At 38.9% G+C, this 24287-nt stretch overlaps 1 protein-coding gene across 1 annotated transcript; it reads left to right on the forward strand.

Moving 5' to 3' along the window:
- The first annotated feature begins 188 nt into the window (after nucleotides 1-188).
- On the forward strand, nucleotides 189-24287 carry oma1 (OMA1 zinc metallopeptidase). Its single transcript, XM_036581580.1, is given in 9 exon segments — nucleotides 189-971; nucleotides 3179-3407; nucleotides 3663-3836; nucleotides 5734-5841; nucleotides 10690-10818; nucleotides 12283-12357; nucleotides 13974-14034; nucleotides 14037-14122; nucleotides 22431-24287. Coding segments are annotated over 9 exon segments (1470 nt in total). The 5' UTR covers nucleotides 189-624; the 3' UTR covers nucleotides 22692-24287.

Here is a 24287-nt window from a genome sequence, read left to right on the forward strand (position 1 = left end):
TGTACAGAGGAGCACATTGCACGTTGTTTAGTTCAGGTTGCTTCATCCTAGAGAGAGTTATTACAGAATAGTCGGGGCCTCTTTCGAGTGAATCTCCCTGTAGAACAAAATAACTAAACCTACCTGCGAAGTAAAGAGCACCACAGGGCGGAACCATATTTGCATAGGTGGTTGAAGGAGGGATTGTTTTTCATGTAGCACGCTAGTCAATGATGGAAGTTTTTAAGTCTCGGAGGTCACTGCGATTAAACTGACCGGCGTTAGATCATTTTGTAAACTATATAACGTTAAATACGTGACCGTGAGTTCTGTCCCGCTAACCAGGGTTACTGTCTTACGTGTGTGCCTTTACTTACAGCGGTCTGACTAATGTTAGATGATTTAGCGGACTCATTCATTTTGACCAGCAGCCTTGATAAGTTAGCTGATGATGCGAGCCAGTGCGATGCGATACGTTACGATACTGTTTTTAATGCAAAATAACCACGGCCAGTATTTAAACACTGCTACAATGACTTTATCATAGCGTATCTGAGCAGCACTCGAGGTTCAGCAAAGCTTGACAGTTTGCCATCTAACGGCTAGTCAGTTTTAACTATATAGAACTGGATAGACGGAGCTAAAATGGCTTTGATTTGCCTTCGTCTGTTTAAAACCCAAACCGTATCCCCTTTTCTCACACTGCACCGGTTTCGGACCGTACATGCTCGTCCTCTGCTTCGATGGCAGCCGCACACATCTCAGGGAAACACGAGGCTCTCTGCTCCTTTCCGGAGCTTTAAGGAGTGGACTCGACTCCAGAAAACAAGCCTCGTTTATTCGGGTAACGTTACTGTAAATGTCCGTTTCTCAGCAATAACTGAACCTGCGAAAAACTTCCACACTTCGGCTGCACTCCGAGCCCTCCCAGCCCCCTTCATATGGCTGGTCCTCAGACCTCTCCAAAAGGTGGCAGCTATCATAATAGGAAGGTGAGAGGCCCTGCAGTGCTGGAAGACAATTTTGACAATATTTTCCGCTTTGTTTCACATGTACAGTCTGAATTATGGAAAGTGTGTTTATAGCTCAAGCCTGGCGCAGTGGTGCACTATATGTACAGAAGTTTGTAAACACCTGCTCATCCAACGTTTCTTCTGAAATGAAAGGCTTCTCATAGTGAGTTTGTCCCCCCTTTGCTGCAATAACAACCTTCTGAGAAGGATTTACACTAGATGTTGGGACACCTTAAATACTGTGGTGATTTGATTGTATTCCGCCACAAGGTTATCAGTGAGGTCTGGTACTGATGTTGGGTGATTAGTTCTGGATCACTCCAACTGCAACTCATCCCACAGGTATTAAATTGTGTAGATGATGCATATACATATACATTTTGACCCACTTGTCTTTGCAGAATGGTTTTAATTTGGCAACGTTGGAAGGTTTTCGAGCATGAACTGCCTATTTAGGCCTCGCAATAGCATCTCAATGGGACTTTGACTCAGCCACTACAAAGCTTTAATTTTGTTTCTTTTGAGGCATTCAGAGGTGGACTTGCTTGTGAGCTTCAGATCATTGTCCTGCTGCCTAATCCAACTGCGCTTGAGCTTTAGGTCACAAACTGATGGGTGGGCATTCCCCTTCAGGATTTTCTCATAGACATCAGAATTCATGGTTTCATCAGCTTCAATCATTAGCTTCATTGAGAGATACACTACCAAATAATTAAGCATGTTAAGTATGTACACTGAAAGTTTTATTCATTTTACATTAGTCTATGAATAAATACATCATAAATTGTTCTAGACAGTTATTCTTTTTATTCTTAAGGTGGGCTTAAATGGTGCAGCGCTACAAAAAGCATGCCAACTACAGCCAATGCAAGCTAACTTTGAATAAGAATAACTTTATATTTCTGTATCTGGGCAAAATAATAATATGATACTTAGTCCACATTATATTTAGGCTCCCATGCATGATTTTATAAATGCATCTTTTGTTTAGGAGGTAACAGATTGTCTTTTTTCAGTATCACTCACCGTGGAACCATTTAAGCCCACCTCATCATGTTTGAGGAGTTCCTCTAATTACGAACTTCGAATTATTATATTAGCATCAGCTAATGTGTGTTATTTGTTTTCAGTGAGAAAAATGACAAGTAGAAAAAAGCTACAGCACCTGTCAAAAACTCGTAGAGGCATGTTGCCTTTATCATGACCCTTTTAATCTACCTTTGTGGGAGAAGGTTAAAGATGGTAAACGCAGGTTCATCCTTTGCCAGGCTAACCTGGAGGGTGCTGACCCTTTTTATGTCAACAGTCATAGGGAAATAGAGACCCTCTACAAAATAACAAAAAAAGCAATGACATCAGTTAACTAATAAAATTACTGCATGAAATGGAATTACCAGCAATTCATGTGTTGTTCTGCATTAACTATGTTTTTGACATGTTGAGGGTTGTTGGTTCAGGTAATGGAAGAGAGAGAGCAAACAAGCATTAGTAAAGGGAGAGGAGGCATTTCTTGTTTTGAATTTATTTTGAAAACAACACATTTTTTATATTTTGTCAGTAAATCATGATTTGGGCTTATTGGAACACACACAGGCTTAAATGGTGCCACAGTGCTAATTAAGCCCATGCCAGATTTTTGATGTATTTCATAAGATTTCTCTATATTCTATTGAATTAATCAATACATGTTCAAATTGGAGATTAATATTGAATTTTCCCACCGGATATTCATTATAAAGGTCAATATCTGTGAAAATACCTGAGAAAAGATTTTGACAGACTTAATGGGCACACTTAACCTACATACAAATACACCACTTTACTGCTCTTTAAAATAATATTAATTCAAATAGTTTTCCTTCAAATAATACATACATACAAATACACCTCTTTGTGAAAGCTGCCATGTTTTCATTCATGAAGGACATTCTCTTTCCTATTAAAAACTTTAGTACAGGTATAAATATTAACTTATATGTTGGATTGGTTTATGTCCATATCTGGTTAAATTTAGATGGTATGAAACTGATGATGTTCCAATTATTAGTACTTGCAACTGTTTTCATCATCTTTTATTTCTTGTCTTTTGATTATTTGACAACTTTGTCAACTAAACACACATGTAAGTGAGCTGTCGAAGACGATCGTGAAGCTGTCAGAACCGCTTCTCCCTTTCTCTTACATAGAAGTATCAGGAAGTGGTGGAAGGCTTTGCCTCCTAATAAGAAGCAGCTTTTCCGTGAGTGGGCATGGCAGCGGCGATGGCACCTGGTAGGAGCTGGAACAGGCCTGCTGTTCTTCATTTCACTCTTTTTCTTCACCCACCTGGAAGAGTCTCCAGTCACTGGCAGAAGCAGATTGCTGGTTTTTAGCAGAGAGACCTTTATGGAGCTGGCCCAACATGCTTCAGATGTGGTAGGGCTCTTTCACTTAAGGTGAACAGGAGGTCTACAGGAGGTTTCTGTAGACATAATGCTGATATGTATGCAGTCAGGGAACATAATAATGTGGCCATTTCACTAATGCTACAGTGAAACGACAAGAAAAGTAGCACAAGATGACGTTCTGTAAAATTGTATATTTTTCAATATTTATGTGACAAAATTGGCCATGTTTATATTACTATACATTTTACATGTTTTTCTCTTTCTCTCTTTCAAACTTATTCAGTGCGTGGAGGAGTATGTGGATGCATTCATTCCTGTTTCAGACCCCAGGCATCAGGTGGTTGAACAAGTGGTCCAGCGCTTGGTCCAAAGGAACTGCGACATTGAAGGGATTAATTCCTTGCCCTGGAATGTTCGTGTGGTAGACAGACCCTCTGTCAACGCCTTTGTTCTGCCTGTAAGTCCCTCAGGAGAATCAAAAAATCATCAAGCAGTAGAACCATCTTGATTTTATTTTATCCTAATGATTCGGTTCAGTCAAGTTCAGCATCACAGCTCTGAATGTGAGATTATTCAGTCACAGATTCTTAGATGGCGTGTTGGGTTTTAACATTGTTAAAATAAACACATTCTTGAAATGTGTACTGAATTGTCAGAGTTGGAAATGGTCCCTCTGTCTGTTTTCAGTCTCACCAAATACATGCTGCTATGTCTGACCATCACTAGTTAGAGACAGTGAAGATTTGCCTAATACTTTGAGGAAATTAAGTCATTGTGGCTAATACATAGTGTTTAAAATTTTAGGCTTGTATCTTAATTTGTTTCTGAGATGTAGGGGCTGTAAATGTAGCCAGGGGCTTCATTTTTGCCATAGAAAAGGTGCTACAAAGTTTGAAAGATCTGATGTGCTTAGGTGTGGCCATATACTTCCATTTATTAATTTGGAATCTCTTGTTAAGTGTTAAGTATGAAGTGTTTTTACATAATAACATACATGGCTATTCTTTTTGTTATAAGTTTTTTATTATAATTTTATTTTTTTATTATACAGCACTGGTTCTCAAACTGAGGTACATGTATTCCCTGATGTATGTCCAATGAGGTTGGTTGTATGTCCCAAAATTTCAGAGATTTCCACTTTATTTAATATTCATTTCTGGATAGCGATGTGTACTTTTATACATCGAGCGTATGCATAAGTGATGAGTGAGTGTGATATTTGCATATGGCAAACCCATACTCTAAAATGTTTTTTGCTCTTTATGTATTATTGTCTGTATAAAGGCTTGTTGGAGAGGAAGGTGTTGTACCCTGGCCTCGTTTAGGGGAGACTAATGACAGTAGAGTTCATTTAGTTATCTATATGGTCCTTGTTAATTGTGTATTGAAATTATTTTTTCTTTCACAGATGTGGTTTAGTGTGGGGTTGTAAGTTTTCAGTCTGTTGTGCTTAGTGCTTAGCGATTAGCATTTTATTTGTAGAGCTGTTTCAAGGCTGTTGAATGCTTAGTGAAGGATGTTTGTGATCTGTGGCATGTGTTAATGAACATTTTTGTTATTCACTATTTATTTTACAGCACGTGTCCTCATATTGATCACTGTTTTTGCTGCTGACTTTGTTATTACAAATGAAAAAAGTTCACTCCCCTTCCTCATCCTTACGCTCTGACCAGCAGTCCAGAATGAACCATGCATATGAAACAGGCCTTAGAGGCATCCCTAACTTCATTCCTTCATTCATTCACTTACTCATTCAGTTCTGCTCAGTATATCTGGTGTGATGTGTCATCACATCATAAACATGATTGATATATTATGGGGATCGATTTTACAAGATTAAATATCTTACATCATAGCATCATAGCCGCATGCGCATGTATGCATACTGCATATGCAATGGGCAAGTGGGGTGTCCAGCAGGAGATTCGAGAGGGTTAAGGGGCTACTGGACTGTAAAAAAGTTTGGGAACCACATTTGTTGACTATATAGCTGTGGAAGCATCTACAGCTCGGTTCATCATTAAATTTGTTTTCTTTGTTTTTACAGCTCCTTAAAATTGTTATTCCAGCACTTATTCCAGCGCACAAATGCATGTATTTTTTCATAGATTTTCAGCAACCAATAACACAGCAAACATGTGTCTCACTATCTTCTGTTTTGGTAGTTAAGACATCTTAAAAGGAACAAATTAATGTATTTAGCCAAATATTTCAAAAGGACTATTTTTTTGGGATTCATTTTAAAGCAAAATTATTTATTAAAATTTTAAATAAAACCTATTCTTGTTGTGTACTGATTACGTGTGTGTGTGTGTGTGTGTGTGTGTGTGTGTGTGTGTGTGTGTGTGAGACAGAATGGGAATATATTTGTGTTTACAGGAATGCTGGAGGCTGTTGCTGACATTCATCAGCTGGCCATTGTATTGGGGCATGAGATGTCCCACGCTCTGATTGGTCATGCTGTAAGTCCCACCCAATTATGCCAGTTCCTTTATTGGCTTTCGCTGTTGTCATTAGCACATAAATGTGGAATTGTTTCATTTCAATTCACTTTTTCTTTGCGTACTGTGAGAGCTGCGTGAGCTCCCAGTCTGGTTTGCCTGTCTCATCAGAATCATGTAGGCCTGTGGTGTGTGCAGCTCGTAATGTTTAAAGAGATGCATTAGTATTCCATCCTCCTCTTTCTGTCCTGTTGCGTTTTGCCTTAGAGGTAAAGCACTCTTCATTGGGTTTAAACTGCTTGTTTATCTCTCTTTGGCCATATCATGTTTTACTTTCATCTCTGTGCTGGGGTTAAATTCCAATGAAATGTGCTGTCTCTCTGAAATATACTAAGTGCAAATAAGGGCTCAGTTTTAATGGGAATCTCCATAGTTTTGGCACTGATATATCAGTACACTGCAGTGAGTCTGGGGGCAAGATTTGAAGAAGCACAGCGCAGTCAGCACTGTATTATTGGCATGGTCCATGCTTGTTATGGCCATCATTACTGGAGTCCTCATCACACTGAGAGTTAATGACAGCCATAGCAAGGAGATTCGCTCAGCTTTCTTCACAGATTTTTGGAGCCTTCTGTTTCTGCTGCATTAAAACTTTCAAAGGAAGGAATAAATTGACAAAAATGAAAGTTGTTTGTCCCCTGAATGCTGTGGATCAGTTAATAAAAATGGGCCAGACACAGTTCAGATTTTTAGCTTAGCAAAATGCTTATGTCTGTTTTTTTATCGATAACTACCTAATGCGTGGCAATGACTTAGTAAGTTGTGGGAATGAGATTAAGTGCTTCCCTGCCTAAGTTGTGTCCATGCTAAGTTGCTATGAAACTTTATTTTAAACTAGTGCATTTCAATACACAGGACGTCATCAGAGTTACAAAAAAAATAAAACAATGAAACCAGTGTAGTTTAAATACACAGTGAAGCAGAAACTGTTGTTAAAAATCAAAATGATTAAATCTTCCAATAAAAACAAATAAATTAGAAGGCCAGTCGATAAGAGGCTACTATTACCACAACTTAATCATCTTGTTCCCACACCTTATTAAGTCATGGGATAAGTCATGGTCCATTTTTCTAGATAACTACAGAGCCCTGCTGGTACTGTCCCACCCCTTACCAAAGTATGAGAACAGGATGCCTAATGCATGGTCAGGGTTGGGGGGGTTGCTTTACAAACATATTCAGTTACAGATTACTGATTACCTGTTATAACTTAATCCAAAGGATTACTGTGTTAAAAATAATGTAATCTGATTACTTTCAGTTACTTTTGGGTTACTTGTCTACAGTATTTAATTGTACGTTAAAGATGTGTAATTAAAGAGAAGAGAAAAATAATTTCACCAAGACTTTAACAAGAGTTTAACTCAACACACAAGTGACTTAAATATTGTCTCACATATATGCTTCACAGAAACAGTCACTGATCTCACATTTAGCGAAATGGCAAAATCTAAGTGGAGCAATATATGAAAACATTTAAAACATGAAGATGACAAATCTGTATGAGTTAATTTGTTTAAGTTTAGACATGCATACTCAAATCTTGAAGTTCAGAAATCAAGTTTTGCTCCCCAGGAAAAAAAATGAGTGATTTTAACAGGATTTTTTGAAAGACTAAATGCTCTTAGACTAAACCTCAGATAAACAATTAATCAGTGTAGAATGATTCAGTACGTTTCCCTTATTTACCTCAATTTAATAACGGTTTTTATTCCGTAACTGCAACGGATTAGTTACCACTTTTTTCTATTCTAATTACGTAACGCCGTTACACGTATTCTGTTACTACTCAACCCTGTGCATGTTAATGTCTTACTAAGGCGTAGGAATAACTTAATACTATGACTTAATTATCTTGCTTCTTCGCCTTACTAAATCATGGCCACAATTTAAGATCACATTCCCATGCCTTAGTAAGTTTTGGCCATGAATTAACTATCACAACTTAACTTCTTCCCACACCTTACTAAGTCGTGGTCACAACTTAATTAACTAGTTCCTATGCCTCACTGAGTTGTGGTCATGAATTATTTTTATTAAGAAGGAATGTAACCATCAGATGTTTGCAGAGAAAAGAATGAAGTACAGTGTCAGAAACTAAATAAGCAAGTTTATTTGGGATTAGTAAACAACTCTGTGTAGTTTGCACAATGCTAATTAGTGGTTATATACTTCTGTGGCCTTGTTGGCATTAACCTTGATTGGATCATGGTGTTAGAATTATCATTCAAACAAGACAAAGCATGTTTACACTTGTCCTTTTCAGATATAGCTTTTACATCCTGACATTGATCAGATCTCACTTCCTCATGCAGAATTTGCATTTTTAAATTAGGCTCCTTTGGCACTAGATAAAAGAGGAGTAGCCTTTACAGACAATTACTATACTACACAGACAGTTTTCAGTGCTTTGTAAATTATGTTGCAATTGCCAGGTACATTTTACTATGTACATTTTACAACTCATTACAAAAATCAGTTAAAATCACAGCCAGGAGTGATAGGAAAGGTGGCAAATGTCTTTTCAGCTTTAATATTTGCAAGCCTACATTTGAATACATGTGCAAATGGTTAGAAATAACTTACAACAGTGAAAGTTGTGGATGGATTGTATGTGATATAAGATTAAATGTAGCCAAGCTGGCCACACTGCGTTTACACACACGCACAGATACGATCGCAATGCATGCATGAGTACCTCTGGATCAGGACAGCTACATCCGAACACATTCCAGCTACAAACGCATTCGTTTACACTTGTCTGGACAACATCCAGATATGGGATGTTTTTTTAAAGCTAAGTGTAAACAGTGTGTATTACTTGGTAGATATATTAGCCTTGTAGCTCCATTGGAAAATTAAAGAAACAGACATCTGACACAAGACATGTCTTTGACAGATTGACTATATTTAGGGTATGGAGGAAACTGTAAATTTAATACATACACCAAAACTTCAGCTGCCGAAAATAACAGTTCATGAAAATTTTGGCCAAAATCAAAAAAAAGATTAAATAGGACCACAACGAAGTGTCAAAGTCAAAGACTTCACAAATAATTGATTATAATGAAAATGAGACAGTGATTAAATACAGTTTTTTTACTTTCCTGTGATGGTCGGCGCCTATGCGTTTAAACAGTTTGAGCTGCTGCAGATCAACAGTGTGGAACTATTTCAAGGTTTCTACGAGGGACATTACATAATCAGTTTATAATTTCTTTTCACGCTGAGTGTCAAGAGGGGATACAACACCCAAAAACTTCTCGGTTCCAGTATTGATACCACTTGAAAACATACCATCTCAATACACAGAATATATCACCTTGAATGACAAAGCTTTCTCTGTTGCCAAGGATTTCATGGCACATGCTGAAGCAAATGTAATCGTTTTTAATAAAGTTTATTTTATCTAAGCTGTTTTTATTTATTGACAGCTTTTTTTGTTTTCCAGTTTCCTTTTTCTTGGTCAGTTCTGTCCTGAATTTCGGTTTCGGCATGTTAAAGAACAGGCAGTAATTTGCCTGGTAGTGTGTCAGTTCTTAATTATGATGGTGGTTCTTGCTTGATATAATGAACAGACTCTTATATAGCCATATGCCTGTCTGTCTGTCCGTCTCTTTCTCTCCGTTTCTCTCTCTCTCTTTTACTGTCTCTACAGTCTCTCGCACGCCCACACACTCTCTTGCACACATAGAGGTAGTTCTCCGTATGTGTAAGGGTCTTAAAGATGCTCATTACCCTTAACGGCAGCTGTCACGTTTCTAGCATTTCATAAAAGCACAATATTTCTGTGTCAAACGTTACTATTATTCTGAAAAAATAAAAACGATTGCACTTCTTGTAGGTGCCATCACTTTATAGCCTTGTCAGTCATATTAAGACTGTCGCTTCCAGATCCTTATCTGTGTCTGTTAAACGTCTACCTCTACACTGCGTCTATGAAGAGCTAAGATTGTAGAGTTTAGAGAAAGACTGTATATTTATAAGACGAGTGTCGTGTTTGTCTGGCCTGAGACACACATGAGAATGATTGAGTAAAGTGCATTTCAAGGAGCCAGGCTGCTGGGAGTGAAATGGCGAGGCCGTATTAAAGAAAAAGCAAGCGAGAGGCGCGTTAGCTTTCTGAAAAGATGGGTTTTGAACAGGATTGTTTTTGATGGCTCCAGGAGGTAATATAAAGTTCTGATGCCATCTGCATTGCGGCACATTTTGCTAATGCTACTCACTGAGCCATTGGCAGACAAGGCTCTGACTGCTGGGATTTGCACAGTGGTATTTTAATTCAGGTGGTGATTAATAATTAATTTTTATCTGTGTTCATTTGAAATTGTTAGATGCTTGTGTTGTTGTTTTCTTGTTGTTTTGGTAAGTGCTCACGCATAATTGGCCTGTCAAAAAATGGGTGATAAACAATAAAAATAACGTGCTCTGTAATTTCTCTTTACAACCACAGAACACAAACAAATTAACACTTGAATGATGAAATGAGCTTATAAAAACAAACTTACAAAGCTCTGCCTCTTACCCTGAATATTAAAATAATGAGCTTTTTTCAAGACTGTGCACTGTGTATATTAATTTTCTCTGTCTCTCTCTCATTCTGTTTGTCTCCCTTCTTTCTCTCTCTTTGCATCACCTCTTTGCCCCATCTCTCTGTCTGTGTGTCTTTCTCTTGTTCTCCCCTCTTTCTTCTCCTCTTTCTTTATCTCTCTTATCCTCTTTTTATGTCTTTGCCCCCCCACCCCTCTCTCTCTCTCTCTCTCTCTCTCTCTCTCTCTCTCTCTCTCTCTCTCTCTCTCTCTCTCTCAGGCTGAGCAGGCCAGTATGTCTCATGTGGTGGATTTGTTGTCTCTGATCCTGTTGACAGTTATATGGGCCATCTGTCCTCGAGACAGCCTCGCTCTGCTGGGCCACTGGATACAAAGTAAACTGGTCCAGGTAAGAGATGCCTGAATATGAAAGCAGTAGTTTGGCAGAACATCAGATGTACATGTAATTTGTCCATTTCCCTCATTGTAATTGATGAGTCTGAATTTTGAATGTACGTTTTGTCCATTTTAGTAGATAACAGTATGTCATACACTGTTGTAAACCACATGCCCTAATAAGCTAACTTCACACCCCATATCTTTGCTGACTGACTGTACTTGAGGTAAAGGGGAAAACTGTGAAAATTAGATTTTTCATCAGACTGTCCCTTTTACTGCGAATTGTCCCTTTTGGCCCTGTAAGGAAGTAAAACAAAGTGCTGTTCCCACCGAAATACATCAAAAAGCATTCTCTTATGAGCGCAGTAGTCGTGTAGCCCATCTATGGAAACAGAAATTCTGTTATACAGCAAGCATGATGTAATTGTTCAGTGTTAAACAAAAGTCAGCCATGCAATCTCTCAGTAAAGTTGGGGTTCTTCTTAGTCTCTAGCAAGCCAACACTGTCTGCGTATTGATCCTACAGTGTTTTGTTCTAAAACTGCCTTTTTAATGCGAGTTATAAATCCACACTGAATCAGAACTCTGTAACACTTTCTTCTGCACGGCTCATTGTGTGTTCTATACACTCCAGTTCTAAAGTCTGCAGTTTCACTACATCTCTGTGTCCGGGTTTGAAACAAAATATATGCTGGATGTAGTTGTATATTAGCACTTTTAAGTAATAATAGTAGGTCACTGTGTGTTTTAATTGCAATTGTAAGTGCTATCTAACTCACTTTAGATTTTATTGAACGTTTTGTTCTTCCTAACTAGATACTTGCTCTCTCCTGACAGTTTTCTTGTTTTCTTTCCTTTGTTCTGTTTCTCCTTTCACTTCTCTTTGTCTGTGCCACTTTCTCGTGATCCTCCCTTTTCCGTGACCTCTATGTAAGGTGCTTCCGTGTAATTTAAATGAATAATTCAGCACAAATCAAATTTACACAGTTGGTGTATCAGATGATCAGATAAGACATGTTGGGGGTCTGAAATGTGCTTCTTTACATTCACACTTGAATGACACATAATGTAAACTTCTACCCACCAGTTAGAATTGTACAATAAGCATGCGTAAATCATCAGACCCCGCAAACTATATCAGTGACATACCATATCTAGAAACAGGACAAAAGTGTTTAGCATAGCTAACAGTAGCAGCAGTCATCTTGAATTCTGTCTTAAGTTTTGTCTATAATTATAGATAACAGTTTCTCATACTGAGGTTACTTAACAACTCTCTCTGATGATTTAAGCATGCAGTTTGTACAGCAACTGATAGTTTTACATTTTCATTAGTTCTGGGTTCATTAGCCTCGTAGTACACTAAACATAACTCTTCTGACTACATTTGGGGTGAGAGAGAAACTGATTTTTTGCTAGACTGTTCCTTGCTTAGCAGCGTACTCAGTGAATGCTTTGTGTGGCTCTGTTGTAGTTCATGTTTGACCGACCCTTCAGTAGGAAACTGGAAGCAGAGGCTGATCAGGTTGGATTGAAACTGGCTGCTAAGGTACTTCAAACATCAGCACATACGCTCATTAATAAGTTACATGCTCATATAATGCTCATATAAAGCAATATATTCAAACAGTTCTACTGTGGTATGTGAACAAGTGTTATTTATTATGGGTATTGTCTATAATTGAATTTAACAATTTTGATAAGACCACCCCTTCTAGACACAAATTGTGCACTCTCAGTAATTTTAAGAATATTTTCTCTCGATTATACACTGATGGTCAAAAGTTTGTCTAGCATTAATAAAAAAAAAAATTCTGTAAATATTCTAACAACTTCATAGTTTTCAAATAATAAGTAGGGATTATTAATTTTAATAACAGAGCTGTGGATGGTTCAGGCTGTATAACATCAAGAATAAAGTTATAATATATATAATATCCAGAATGCACCATACTTAAAAACTATTGATTAAATCTCAAGGCAGATTACTTGGGAAAAAAACTATGAATAGATAATTACAGTAAATTATTTCTTAGTTAAAACATCTAAAAAAATGTTCTGTGTCTCTGTTTACAGTATTTTAATGTTCACTGTATTAAAGATTTAACTAACAATTATTAATATGTAAAACGATTCCAAACTTATGAACAGTAGTGCATATGTGTGTATATATTGTTATTTGATATTGATTTATTAACAATTTTTTTTTAAAGTATTTATTGTTTTTTTTTCTTAGTCACAACACTTTTGTTATTTTTTTTTGTTTTGTTTTCTTCCTTCTTTATGGCTTAACTGCCTTTTTCATTTCTTTTTCTTGTTTTCTTATGCGTGTTTATATTTGTTCTTTCTCTGTAAAGCAATTAGAGCTTTAATAGATTTATGTAAGTGTTAATCAACTCTTTTGGCAATAGTTGCAACAACCTGATGTATGACAAACAATTATTCAGTGCATTCTCCCTCTTTGTGCTAGGAATGATAGATTGCATCTATGATAAATGTCATATCCACATTGTCCATTAGATGGCAGTGTTTACACATGCAATTATGGCTTAGAAGAGCAGTGTCTGCTGTTTTAGAGAGTTTGGTGTGCCATCCAGAGCTATGCTGCCCTCATATTTTTCATTCTAAGCAGACCTCCTTTAGAGCAAAGTGGTCAGTTTCCCTTTTGCTGTCAGTGGGTGCCTCCCTGATAATGGACACCCCTCTGCACATGTTTGCTCACATCCCCTCCATCACATAGTAAAGGGAAGGACACAGGCATGTTGCCCTGGTAACAGTGAGGGGCTAGTCGGGCTAGACATGATTCAGGGTGCTGTGGAGAGGGTCTTTGTGAGCACAGCATACGATGAACAGTTTAGCAAAAACACAATCACAAGCACTTCATTTACTTACTTTCTGTTTTGTAGCTCTGTTGCTATTCTCTCTCTCTCTCTCTCTCTCTCTCTCTCTCTCTCTCTCTCTCTCTCTCTCTCGCTCGCTCGCTCGCTCGCTCGCTCTGACTCTGTAACCGTATATCAGGCTAACTCTCTGATACCCTTGTCACTTGACAGGAGGCAGCCTGGCTGAGTTGCAGTGTATATGTCATTGAGGGTTTCCTGTAGAAACAGTACTTCAGTACAGTACAGTACTTTGTCTAACTGTCTGTCTTTCCCTCTTTTTCGATAGGCGTGTGCAGATGTGAGGGCCGGGCCTGTGTTTTGGCAGCAGATGGAGCTAGCTGAGCAACTGATGGAGAGCCCACCACTCCAGAGTGGTTGTCCACCCACCCCTCCCACCACAATCGCATCACACACCTCAACCGCCTGGTCCCAGAGGTAACACACTCGCTCCTCTTTGTAACATCACAAGTCTGCACCATTCGTCCCAGTGGTACATGCACTAGAGCCCACACAACAAATCCATGAAATGGTGAGAGCTGAAATAGGCTTCTCAGATACTCAGAGCTCATCACAACATTAACTGATTTAAACTTATATTTGGATATATTATTATATGTCATATATTTGTTTCGGTTTTGCAAAAACAGGTCTAAATTAAATCAAAATGTGATAATGGTTTTTATACTGTAGCATAGTCCAGAATGATGGCCATATTAAAGACCATGTACCATGTGTTCTAATGCACACAGAGTAGGAAGCATGTCATTTCCGAATCCTTTCCTGCCTATAGAGCTCAATGCAGGTCCTGGAAGAAACCAGCATCTCTGTTCTTCTTGGTTTCTTCAAGACTTTCCTATACTAAAGCTTCAGAGGACTTACTGGAGCTGATAGTTAAACATCTTCTGTAGAGCTGGCACCTAAAGTTTATATAAAGGTGCCGTTGCTTTTATGGATAATGAAGTACAGGAATATAACTCGTTATATAATATAATATTTTCGTTAGGAAGTTCCTGGTGCGAGGAGGAGCAGTCAGAACGGCAGTGCACAGAGCTCCCAGGCCTGTCTGCGATTTTCAGACTAGACCCAGACTAACAAGATGTCTGGAGACCAGCATAACGTTCTGCAGCCGTTAGCGTTCACATACGTGCGCACACAGAGGGCATGAGGGAGGGAAATGTTGGCCTGTGGCTGTTGGGGTTGCCAAACACTAGCTAATGCAGGAGAAACTCTTCATTGGGTAACTAAATTATTCACTCTTAATCAGGGATGGGCAGTATGGTGATATTTTGTCATTATTGTGATAAAATACACGATGATTCGCTTTTCTGAGTGTATCATGGGTATCATCTGTACTTCTGGAGTTCCCAACAACCGCATGGATCATAAAAGACAGATTTTTGGCCCGTTATAGAGAACATGTAAATCACAACAACAATCAGTATGTAGTAACTTAGGGCCAAACAGTTATGAGCAAGAAGTGTAACGGGCATAAAATGCTTGAAAAACGTGCTCAGCACAGGTTTTTTTGATACAGGGAACCGTGTTTAGGGCCACAAAAATGTTCAGTGGGATGACATAGCAACGCAGCTATTCGCTGACTGGTTCTATGTTTATGTCGGTATTGTAACACCGCACCCTGAGTTATTTCAAATCCAAACACAATCAGCAAGTTCAGTTTGCTCACACGGATGCCAAATAAATACAAGCAATGCACAACTTCCAGTCCAGCACTCAAGAAATGTCAAAGCTTCAATCTAACAACAGTTTCTAAATGTTGAATGATGTTGCTAAACAGAAGAGAATAGCTGGATAGCATTAGCTTCTATTGCCTTCTAGCTAGATAATGCTAGTTGGCTCCTCTCTCCTAGCTAATTAGCTAGTAGGTGCCACCCCAGTACAGGTTTGATTAGACTAACTGGTGTTCTGCTATCACAAGTATTGATGATGAAAACTTATAAAAGCGAGAGTATAGTCAACTGATTGGTGGTAGAGTGACAGACGTTTTGAGCTGTAGCCTGCTAGGCTAAGCTAATGCGAGCGTGCAGGGCCTCCCGCCACTGTACAGGCTCAGTTCCAGCAAACCGATGCTTTAAAAACACCTGTTTGGAGGATAAAGACTCGAATATTTGAATATTTGGTGTTGAAGTGACAGACAGACAAAAATAGAATTGTTCTGTGGTGTTTTGAGCTGTACCCTGCTGTGCTACACTAATGCTAACATAGTTAGCCAGCTACAGGTGCAACTCACTGCGGTACAGGCTCAGTTTCAGTAACTGATGCTCAAATGCCACCCATTTGGAGGATAAAGATCTGAGGGCACAATGTCAAATGGCGGGTGTTGGAATGAAAAGACAGAAACAAACATGTTTTGTGGTAGGCAGTGTGTGTGTGTGGTTATTAGGCCATAGTTATGCTAGTTTTCTTCAGTATTTCCTGGTTCAATTTAGCCGCAAAACAGATGGAAAAAGAAACTGTAACCAGTCTCATGAGTCCGTACTGGCGCGGAATGACCCAGTACAGCCCTGAGAACCTCAGTGTGGAAAAGAGGCTTTGGTGTACTAGCAATTGACACTCCAATTCATCCCAAATTCCCAAGTTTCTCCACACCAAACTCGTCAAACCATGTCTTTACGGACTTTTCTTTGTGCACAGGGGTGCACTCATGCTGGAACAGGAAAGGGTCTTCCCCAAACTGTTGCCGTAAAATTGGAAGCATATAATTGTCTAAAATGTCTTTGTATGCTGTAGCATTAACATCACCCTTCATTGGAACTAAGGGGTCCAAGACCATTATCCCTACTCCACTAAACTTCACACTGTGTCTTCTGGTAGGTAGTGTTCTCCCAGCATTTGCCAAATCTAGATTTGTCCGTCAAATTGCCATATAGTTAAGCGTGACTCATCACTGTCCAGTTTGTGCCAAGCTTCACACCACACCAGCAGCAGTTTTGCTCCTAGACACTTTCGTTTCACAATAGTAGCATTTACACTATTGTGGTACTTATTGTGTGTTGTGAAAATGTCTCAGAAAAGTATCATAATATATATTTTGTCATATCATCCACTCTTATATGGGCCCTCATGGAAGGCACACTATTTATTATTTTTATTATGATTATTATTATTGTTATTGTTGTTATTATTATGTATTGTGCAGCATGGTAAGTATTTAACAGTATACAAATTCTCACGTTTTATTACTGGATATCTTGAGAGTGTGGCTTAATGAAATGACTACTAGGCCATTCTATCAGCTTTTAGAAATGTTAACATTTTTTTACTGGAGGACACAATGAAGGCACGTTAAGCCTTTGGATCAGTTTGTGGTGCATTTTTTGGCCTGCTTTATGTACAAAAATGGCACACAAAGCTAAAGGCGCATTTATGGGCCATGAAAATGGTAAAACTGTGGTATAAAATGCTCTTCTCTTCCTTGGATATGCATATGCGTTTGAGAAAGGGCCTTGAAAAATATGGGAGGTTTAAATAAAAGTTGATGAACATGTTACATGTGTGATCAAAATTCCGCTCAATTTTCTAAAGTTTGAGCAGCTCACGGCAGTTGCAATTTGATTGAGATTTTTGTTACTGATAAATGAGCTCTGTTCTGATTGGTTGCCCAATATTGTGCCTCATTCAAAAACGCACTCAGAGTTGAAAGACTTCTTACACAAAACTTCAACACAAATGGCAGAGCTGAACTGCTGTAGGCCCAATAGGTGGATATATGTAAATAAGTTGGTTCACTGTGCAAATGTTATACTGGCATTTATATTAAGAATAGTTGTCTAAGTTATACAGACCAGTACATGCTTAACCAAGCTTGCGTTTTTTTTCTGAGGTTGCTTGGTCTGACAGCGTTTGGTGTAATGTTCAGTTAGCAGACTTAGTAAATTGAATGTCAGTTCTTGTGCGTGGTGGGCACGTATTGCAGTTGCATCAAGGTGCATTTTGCACTGCGCCTTTGCTCCTATTTAAATACTTCTCTTTTTATGTATCAAGGTTCGCCTGGTTTTTGTAGTTGGGGTGTATTAAAGCTGGAGTGGAGATGGAGGTGCTTTGTTTTGCCTCTCTGGCTAAATTCTCGTTTTCAAGACCCAAGAAAACGGTTTTACTTTCATCTCCTGTGTTATTTTGAATCTTGCAGAGCTCAACACATTTCCCACGTTGCCTGAAATCTCCTCCAATTCCATAGACACCTTTTCTTGATGTGCGGGTGCTTGTGTATGTGTGTGGTATGTGTGTGAAGATGAAGAGCTCAGGCTGACACACTGCAGGCTAAGAGAAAGCTGGCGAGTGAGTTGAGTGTGGAGGACACTCATTTACAGGAACATGCACAGTCCTCTCTGCCGTCACACACCACTGACTCCACAAAATGGCTGTTTAATATACGATGCAAAGTGGTGGAGGTGGCTGCGGCTGCGTGTGTGGCTGTGCATTTTAGTCACTCATTGGGGCTTACTTAACCTTCAGCCTGAACCCGTAACAGTGAGTGAAAGAGTCCTGCCTGCATCCTGGCACTGAGGTGGCTCAAACGCAAGGGAGAACAGATGGTAAAGATGTTAATTGTCCATCAAGCGTGTGTGTGTGTGTGTGCGCGTGTGTATGTGTGCGTGTTTGTATCCATTTGCGATCTTAGCATGCCTACATTATTCCTTAGGGAGGTTGCTTTCGAGTTCCCTATAAGAGACCTCAACTTAACTAGAGAGATGCACCCTCCATATACTTCTTAATGACTATTACCAAAACTAATGGTCAAGCCAGTGTCTCTACTGGTGCTCATCTCATACTTCTCTTTCACAAGGTTACTTTGTTCATAAAAAGGTAGTTTCCATGCCTGTACAAACACTAGGGGCAGTGGTAACAAAGGCTTGCAGCAGTATAATCTCATGTATTCAGGCATGAAGATGTGTGAGAATGAAAGGGTGAAACATATGTTGCTAATGTGCAACAGTCAGAAATAATCCTGCACTTAGTTAATTTCGTTCAGCCATAGTACACATGGTTCTTTTTTCAGTGTCAGGAAAAATGCCGAAAACATATTTAACAGAAAATTACACAGACGCAGTGTTTAGTGTGTCCACCCATTGCCCTTTTTACAGCTTCCGTTCTTTTTTTCATGGAGACCTGTTTAAATTTTTCAGAGAAATCAGCAGGAATATTTTTGTACATTTAAGTTCAGTCTTAGAACTTGGTTGCATTTTCTGAATTCTCATCCAAGTAATCCCAACTACAAATTTAGACTCATCAGTCCATAAAGCCTTCGCCCACATCTCCGGTGTCCATAGCACTGAGTTATCTAATTACAGTCGAAGGACACAAAGAAACAACTGTGAATTATTTAGATCTAAAACAAGAGTGGAGCTTGATTTTTTTCAAAAGAGAACACAGTACGGTTTTGGGGGTCTGCCGGGCCTTGTACTGAAAGACTGTTTTCACTAGAATTAAATTAATGAACAGTAGTCTTTTGCACAGTAGTGTAAGCTGTTTTATTTTATTACCCAACCAATGATAAAATATTGTGACAATACCAGTAACCATTATTAGACGATAACAATAGCATAAAACCATCAAATCGTCACAAATCAGTGTTTTTCCGAGGTGTCTGTTCATTTATTCATTCATTCATCTACACTCCTTTATCCTCCTGGGTCACAAGGAGGGTGCTGGAGCCTATCCCAGCGCTCACTGGGCAGAAGGCAGGAGGTGTCTGTTTACTATAATGTAAAACAAACCACTAAATATTGCTGCTTTATCACTGAGATTTTTGATAAATGAATATACTGGTACTAGTAAATCCTCAGGACTTCAGTATTGGCCTATGTTATGAACAAACCTATATATCGGGCAGTATTTTTATGGTATATTTACTATAAGAGGCTCATCATATTGCACATAAAGTGTTGCTCTTCTGGTTTTCAAACAGACTCTAGTACATATGTCTGTTTATGCAGACATATTTATATTTTATGTTTCTTATGATTTAATCAGTCAATTAAAATGGATCTAGTTGTAGATCAATTAGATATAGAATAACTGAGGTGTGAATGTAATATAAGCCTAGGGCTGTTTTTTGACCAGTTTTGTGTGGAACTTAAGCTTCAGTCTGAAACTTAAGTCTGTAAAGGTTAGTATCTGAAATTGGTGAATATAAAATATATAGCCAGCTTAAAGATTCTATGGGTTCAGCTTATAGTAACCGTATCCATTTATATTACACCTTACAGAAGTTGTTTTCAGGTAACTAGGGATGCACATCTTCCATGTGCTTCTTAATGACCATTACTCTAGCAAAGGGTCAAGCTGGTGTCTCTTCTGTTCCTTAGATCTCTTTCACAAGATGTCTTTTTCATAAGGCAGTTTTCAAGCCTGTAGAACTGTGATAATGTGGGCTCTCAGCAGTAGTGTTAAGTGTGGTAGAACTCAGCGCTGTATGAGAATGACTTTCTGAGGGGCAGCTTCAGCTCGCCCATGGAGCAGTCAAGTGGAAGACTGTTCTGAGACCGTGCCTGTCAGTCAGAGAGAAAGAGAGAGACAAAAGGTGAGCCATCTTGCTAAATATTACCACCATAGGGTTTCTCTGTGGGTTGATTGCAGTTCTGAGGTCTGTAGTTGGGTAAGTGGGGATCCTCTTTCTTTTTTTGTTCGTACTTTCTATCTCCCTCAAGTGCTGTAGAGAGTGCTGCCTTGGTGCAGCACTAAATGGAGTTTAAAAGGAGCTTAACCTGAAAAGATTTACCTCAGATAACATGAATAAGAAGTAACTGATACCAGTTAGAAAGCTCTCTTTTGAATAGTGCGTAGTAACTGTTCACTAATTACTTTTAAGCACTGTCATCAGTTTTTGCATTTGTGGGTTTAAGTAGGGGAGAATGGGGTTCATTGGCACAGTTTTCGCTTTGTGCCAGGATCCTTAGGCATGCCATACATTAGCATAACCCAACCAGCAGCAAATGAATGATGTTGAATATCTTGGCTATAAAACATTTTCCGTGTCAAATCTTTCCTGGAATTAATGTTTTTATAACTGAATTCGGAAGAAAATTCCTCCTTCTGACCCAGACCAACCAACCCCCTTCTCTTTGAACTCCTCACAAAACAACTCACAAACTAAAGTATGATAATGCACTTACATAAGAGCATGCTACATTGTTAATATCCATGTTTTATATTCTTTTGCGGTGGAGCAGTGCTGTCTGTAGTACATCGTAATGATCTGTGCATTGCTACCTTTGCAAATGAGTTACCATCCATATCACAGGTTCACTCTGTGAAGTTGCAGTCATGCATAGTTGATCTGGTATTGTCTTACCTAAAAGATGCATGTGTTTTAAATGGCTGCATAATCTTAGATGGGTCCCTAAATAACTAGATGACACACAAAGGATACGCTTCTCTAATATGTTCCCTTGGGTAATTGTTGCCAATAAGCTTTGGACAAGCAGCTCTTTCATCAAGTGCCTTTTACATTTATTTATCTGTTCAGAGCTGTGAGTTCCCCCTAATGGCCTGATCTTCAAACATCCGCGCACTCCTTAAATCCGTCTCTCTCCCGAGATAATGAAAAGAGTTTGTGTCAAGAGCTGCATCTGATATTGTTCCTCTGGGGAGATCTGAATAAGATTTTGACCAGAAAAGGCTTCCGTGTTAAGCGTTTCTCTGCAGGTCTCTCCATCCCTAGATCATTGTTCGTCTTAGTGTTTCAGACAGAGTTACTGTTCTTTGGTCTGTGGCGTAGGGTAGGTGATATGACTATGTAATGACCAACTGTTTTATTAAAAGGAGATTTTTCTGAACTATCAGAAGGTTGCAAGCTTGAATTTTGAGTCTAGGAAACATAACTGGACTTGCTTAATAGGATATAGTGCACTGCAGTATGTGGAACGGTGATTAGAAAAATTGTATTTATAGTTTTTTAATATTATGTTTTAAATGTGTCATTACTGGTCCAGTGTGTATGCTTTAACTTATCAAACCTCACCAAAAATCAAATATCATGATACCTGTTGTAAAAAGTAGCTAGTTTTCCATCAGTGTATTTAGTTGTGAGCTTTGACATATTAAACATGGAATAAAATCACCAAAATTTACATAAAAGTTGTTTGTGGTGGATCCCCATTTTTGCAGATAAAAGGAAATGCAATAAATTACAATGGAAATGCATCAGAATAATGTGAATGTGGATAGAAAAAAGTCATATGATTGATCGGATGTTTCCATTTTTGTCCAAGAGCTGCTACAAAACATGGCAACAGGTACTACTGTATTAACAAGTTTAAAAAACCATAACAGTGACATTAGATGGTGAACAGCAGAGCAATTCTCAGTCGCCCCTGGACATAAGGTGCCTGCTGCTGATTAGTGGACATTTCCTGAGCCATTATGTTAGCTAACGCATTGTGTCTCTGTGCTCTTACAATGTAAAACAAAGTTATATTATGTAAAACAAAGCTTCTGTCGTCTGACCCTAAGAGAGGTCAGAGGGTGGAGATCACACCAATTTCAGATCAATCTGTGTAAACGAGTCCAGCTGTCTTTATGCTAGATGCCTTGCACATGCTGAATACCAATAGTCTTCCACATTAGACTCTTGGTTAATCCATTCTTTATCTGTCCATCCTATTCATCCGTCCCTCAGGTATTAAACTTTAAAGAGTTCTGTCTTCTGCGAGGAGGTTGGTGGGCGTAAAGTCAAAGATCATGTCCTCCATCTTGTGTGTTCACCTGTTTGTTGTTTCTGCAGGCTCTGGAGATCCGTGCGAAGTGCGACTGCCCCGCCCTTCCTGCCAATGATCCTCGTGTTGCCTTTTCCAAGACTGTGCAACAGCTGCTGGAGAATACCAAGAAACAAGAAAGCGGGGAGAGGAAAGAAAGAGAAATAGCTAAAGATACCTCCAGTTCCCCACCCCGGTTAGGCGGAGTACTGGCTACATCTGTCCTTTCACAGGCTCTGCTGAGTAAAAGAGACTTAACTGACAGTGGACTGACACTTAAAGGGGTTTAATCAACTGTAAGCCTTCTAACATTGAATGACAACGATCAGGTCCACTTCGAACTTTTTTTTGGTTTAGGCATGCAGTTTGCATAACATTAATAGATGGTTATAAGCTTCTGTTACTTGTTAGCTACTTTAGCCTTGTAGCTCTAGTGCAGAACTGTTCTCCAGACAAAAGTTTGTAGACACCTACTCATCCAACTTTTTTTTTTAAATCAATGGTATTAATAGGGAGATTGCCCCCTTTGCTGCAGTAACAGCCTCTACTCTTGTGGGAAGGCTGTGAAGATATGATTGCATTCAGCCACAAGAGCGTTAGTGAGGTCAGGTACTGATGTTGGATGAATAGTTCTGGATCACAAACGTCACTCCAACTCATCCCAAAGGTATTGGATGGTGCTTCGTCACTGCACTGCTTCTCAGCCCAGTGCTGGAGGGCTTTATACTCCTCAAGCCGACACTTGCCATGGGGCAGTGTGATCTTAGGCTCATCCACTCCAAGGTGTCCTGTTCTATACTCAGTGCTTTTCTTTGGAAATGATATATTTTTTGTTGAACTGTTGCTTAAGTCAAAGGTAATGTGGGCATAAGTGTCACTGCGAACCTGGCGGAGCAAGTAAGGGCTGAAGCGGAAGGCTCCCCCAAGTTCGCAGTGACCCTTATGTCAAGCAGAGTTTCAGTAGGGCAGACTACAGAGAATATGCCCCCTCTGTGGCCTGGTAACCTGTCATGATAGATCCACTGCAATGGCAATCAGTAACGGAGTCTGTGACACAATTCTGCCATTTGTGCATTTGGGTATGTGAAAGGCAAAGGCTGTGTGAGGTATCATTTTCCATATGGAAATATGAATAAAGGGGACATTCATCATAAAAATCAGAGAGTGATCATAAACAGGGGTTTAATTAGCTTTATTGTTAGATTTAGCATAATGGCCCAATGCAGATGGATTTCTTCAAAGACCAGAAATAGCCTTTGTGTATTAAATAGGTTCATGCTAAATGCTAAACTGAGTGCTGCAGATTCATTGTGGTATAAGGGGCTACCTGCACAAATTGTTGGGTTTTTTCATAACAGTTCATAACAGTTTCTCTGTCTATGCAAAGATATTTATGATGATTAATGTTTGGTATAGTTTTATCATACAAGTACTAGATAAATCGGATGCTGTGTGACTGAAGCTCACCTGTAATTGGAGCTTGTCCACTTTTATGTCTGAATTTCATCTGTAACTGTGACATTAAAGACATTGCTGTGCTAAATCTATAATAAGTTCATACTGTGAATATGGACAAAAACTTTGCTGAAGTATCTAATTGTTTTCAAATGTTTTAAGGGCTTATTTTCTTTTTTTGATCTAAGAATGTTATTTAGTTACTATAAAATAAGTGCTCCCGCAAGTTATGTCAGAACTTTCAAATGACATTTTTAACTAGCCAGTATCTAATTCTGTACGATTGTGCTAGGTAATTGTATTGTGTGGAGGAAAAACAGCCAGTAAAAGAGTCGTTTTTCCCTGATTGTGGTGTTTTGCTCATTTATTAAAGATGATGTTTCTCTTCTTCCTGAGCCTGGCAGACGGGTGCGTCTCACCGGGGACTCCAG

The sequence above is a fragment of the Colossoma macropomum genome, unplaced genomic scaffold (genome assembly GCF_904425465.1).
Source record: "Colossoma macropomum unplaced genomic scaffold, Colossoma_macropomum, whole genome shotgun sequence".
Lineage (NCBI taxonomy): Eukaryota > Metazoa > Chordata > Actinopteri > Characiformes > Serrasalmidae > Colossoma > Colossoma macropomum.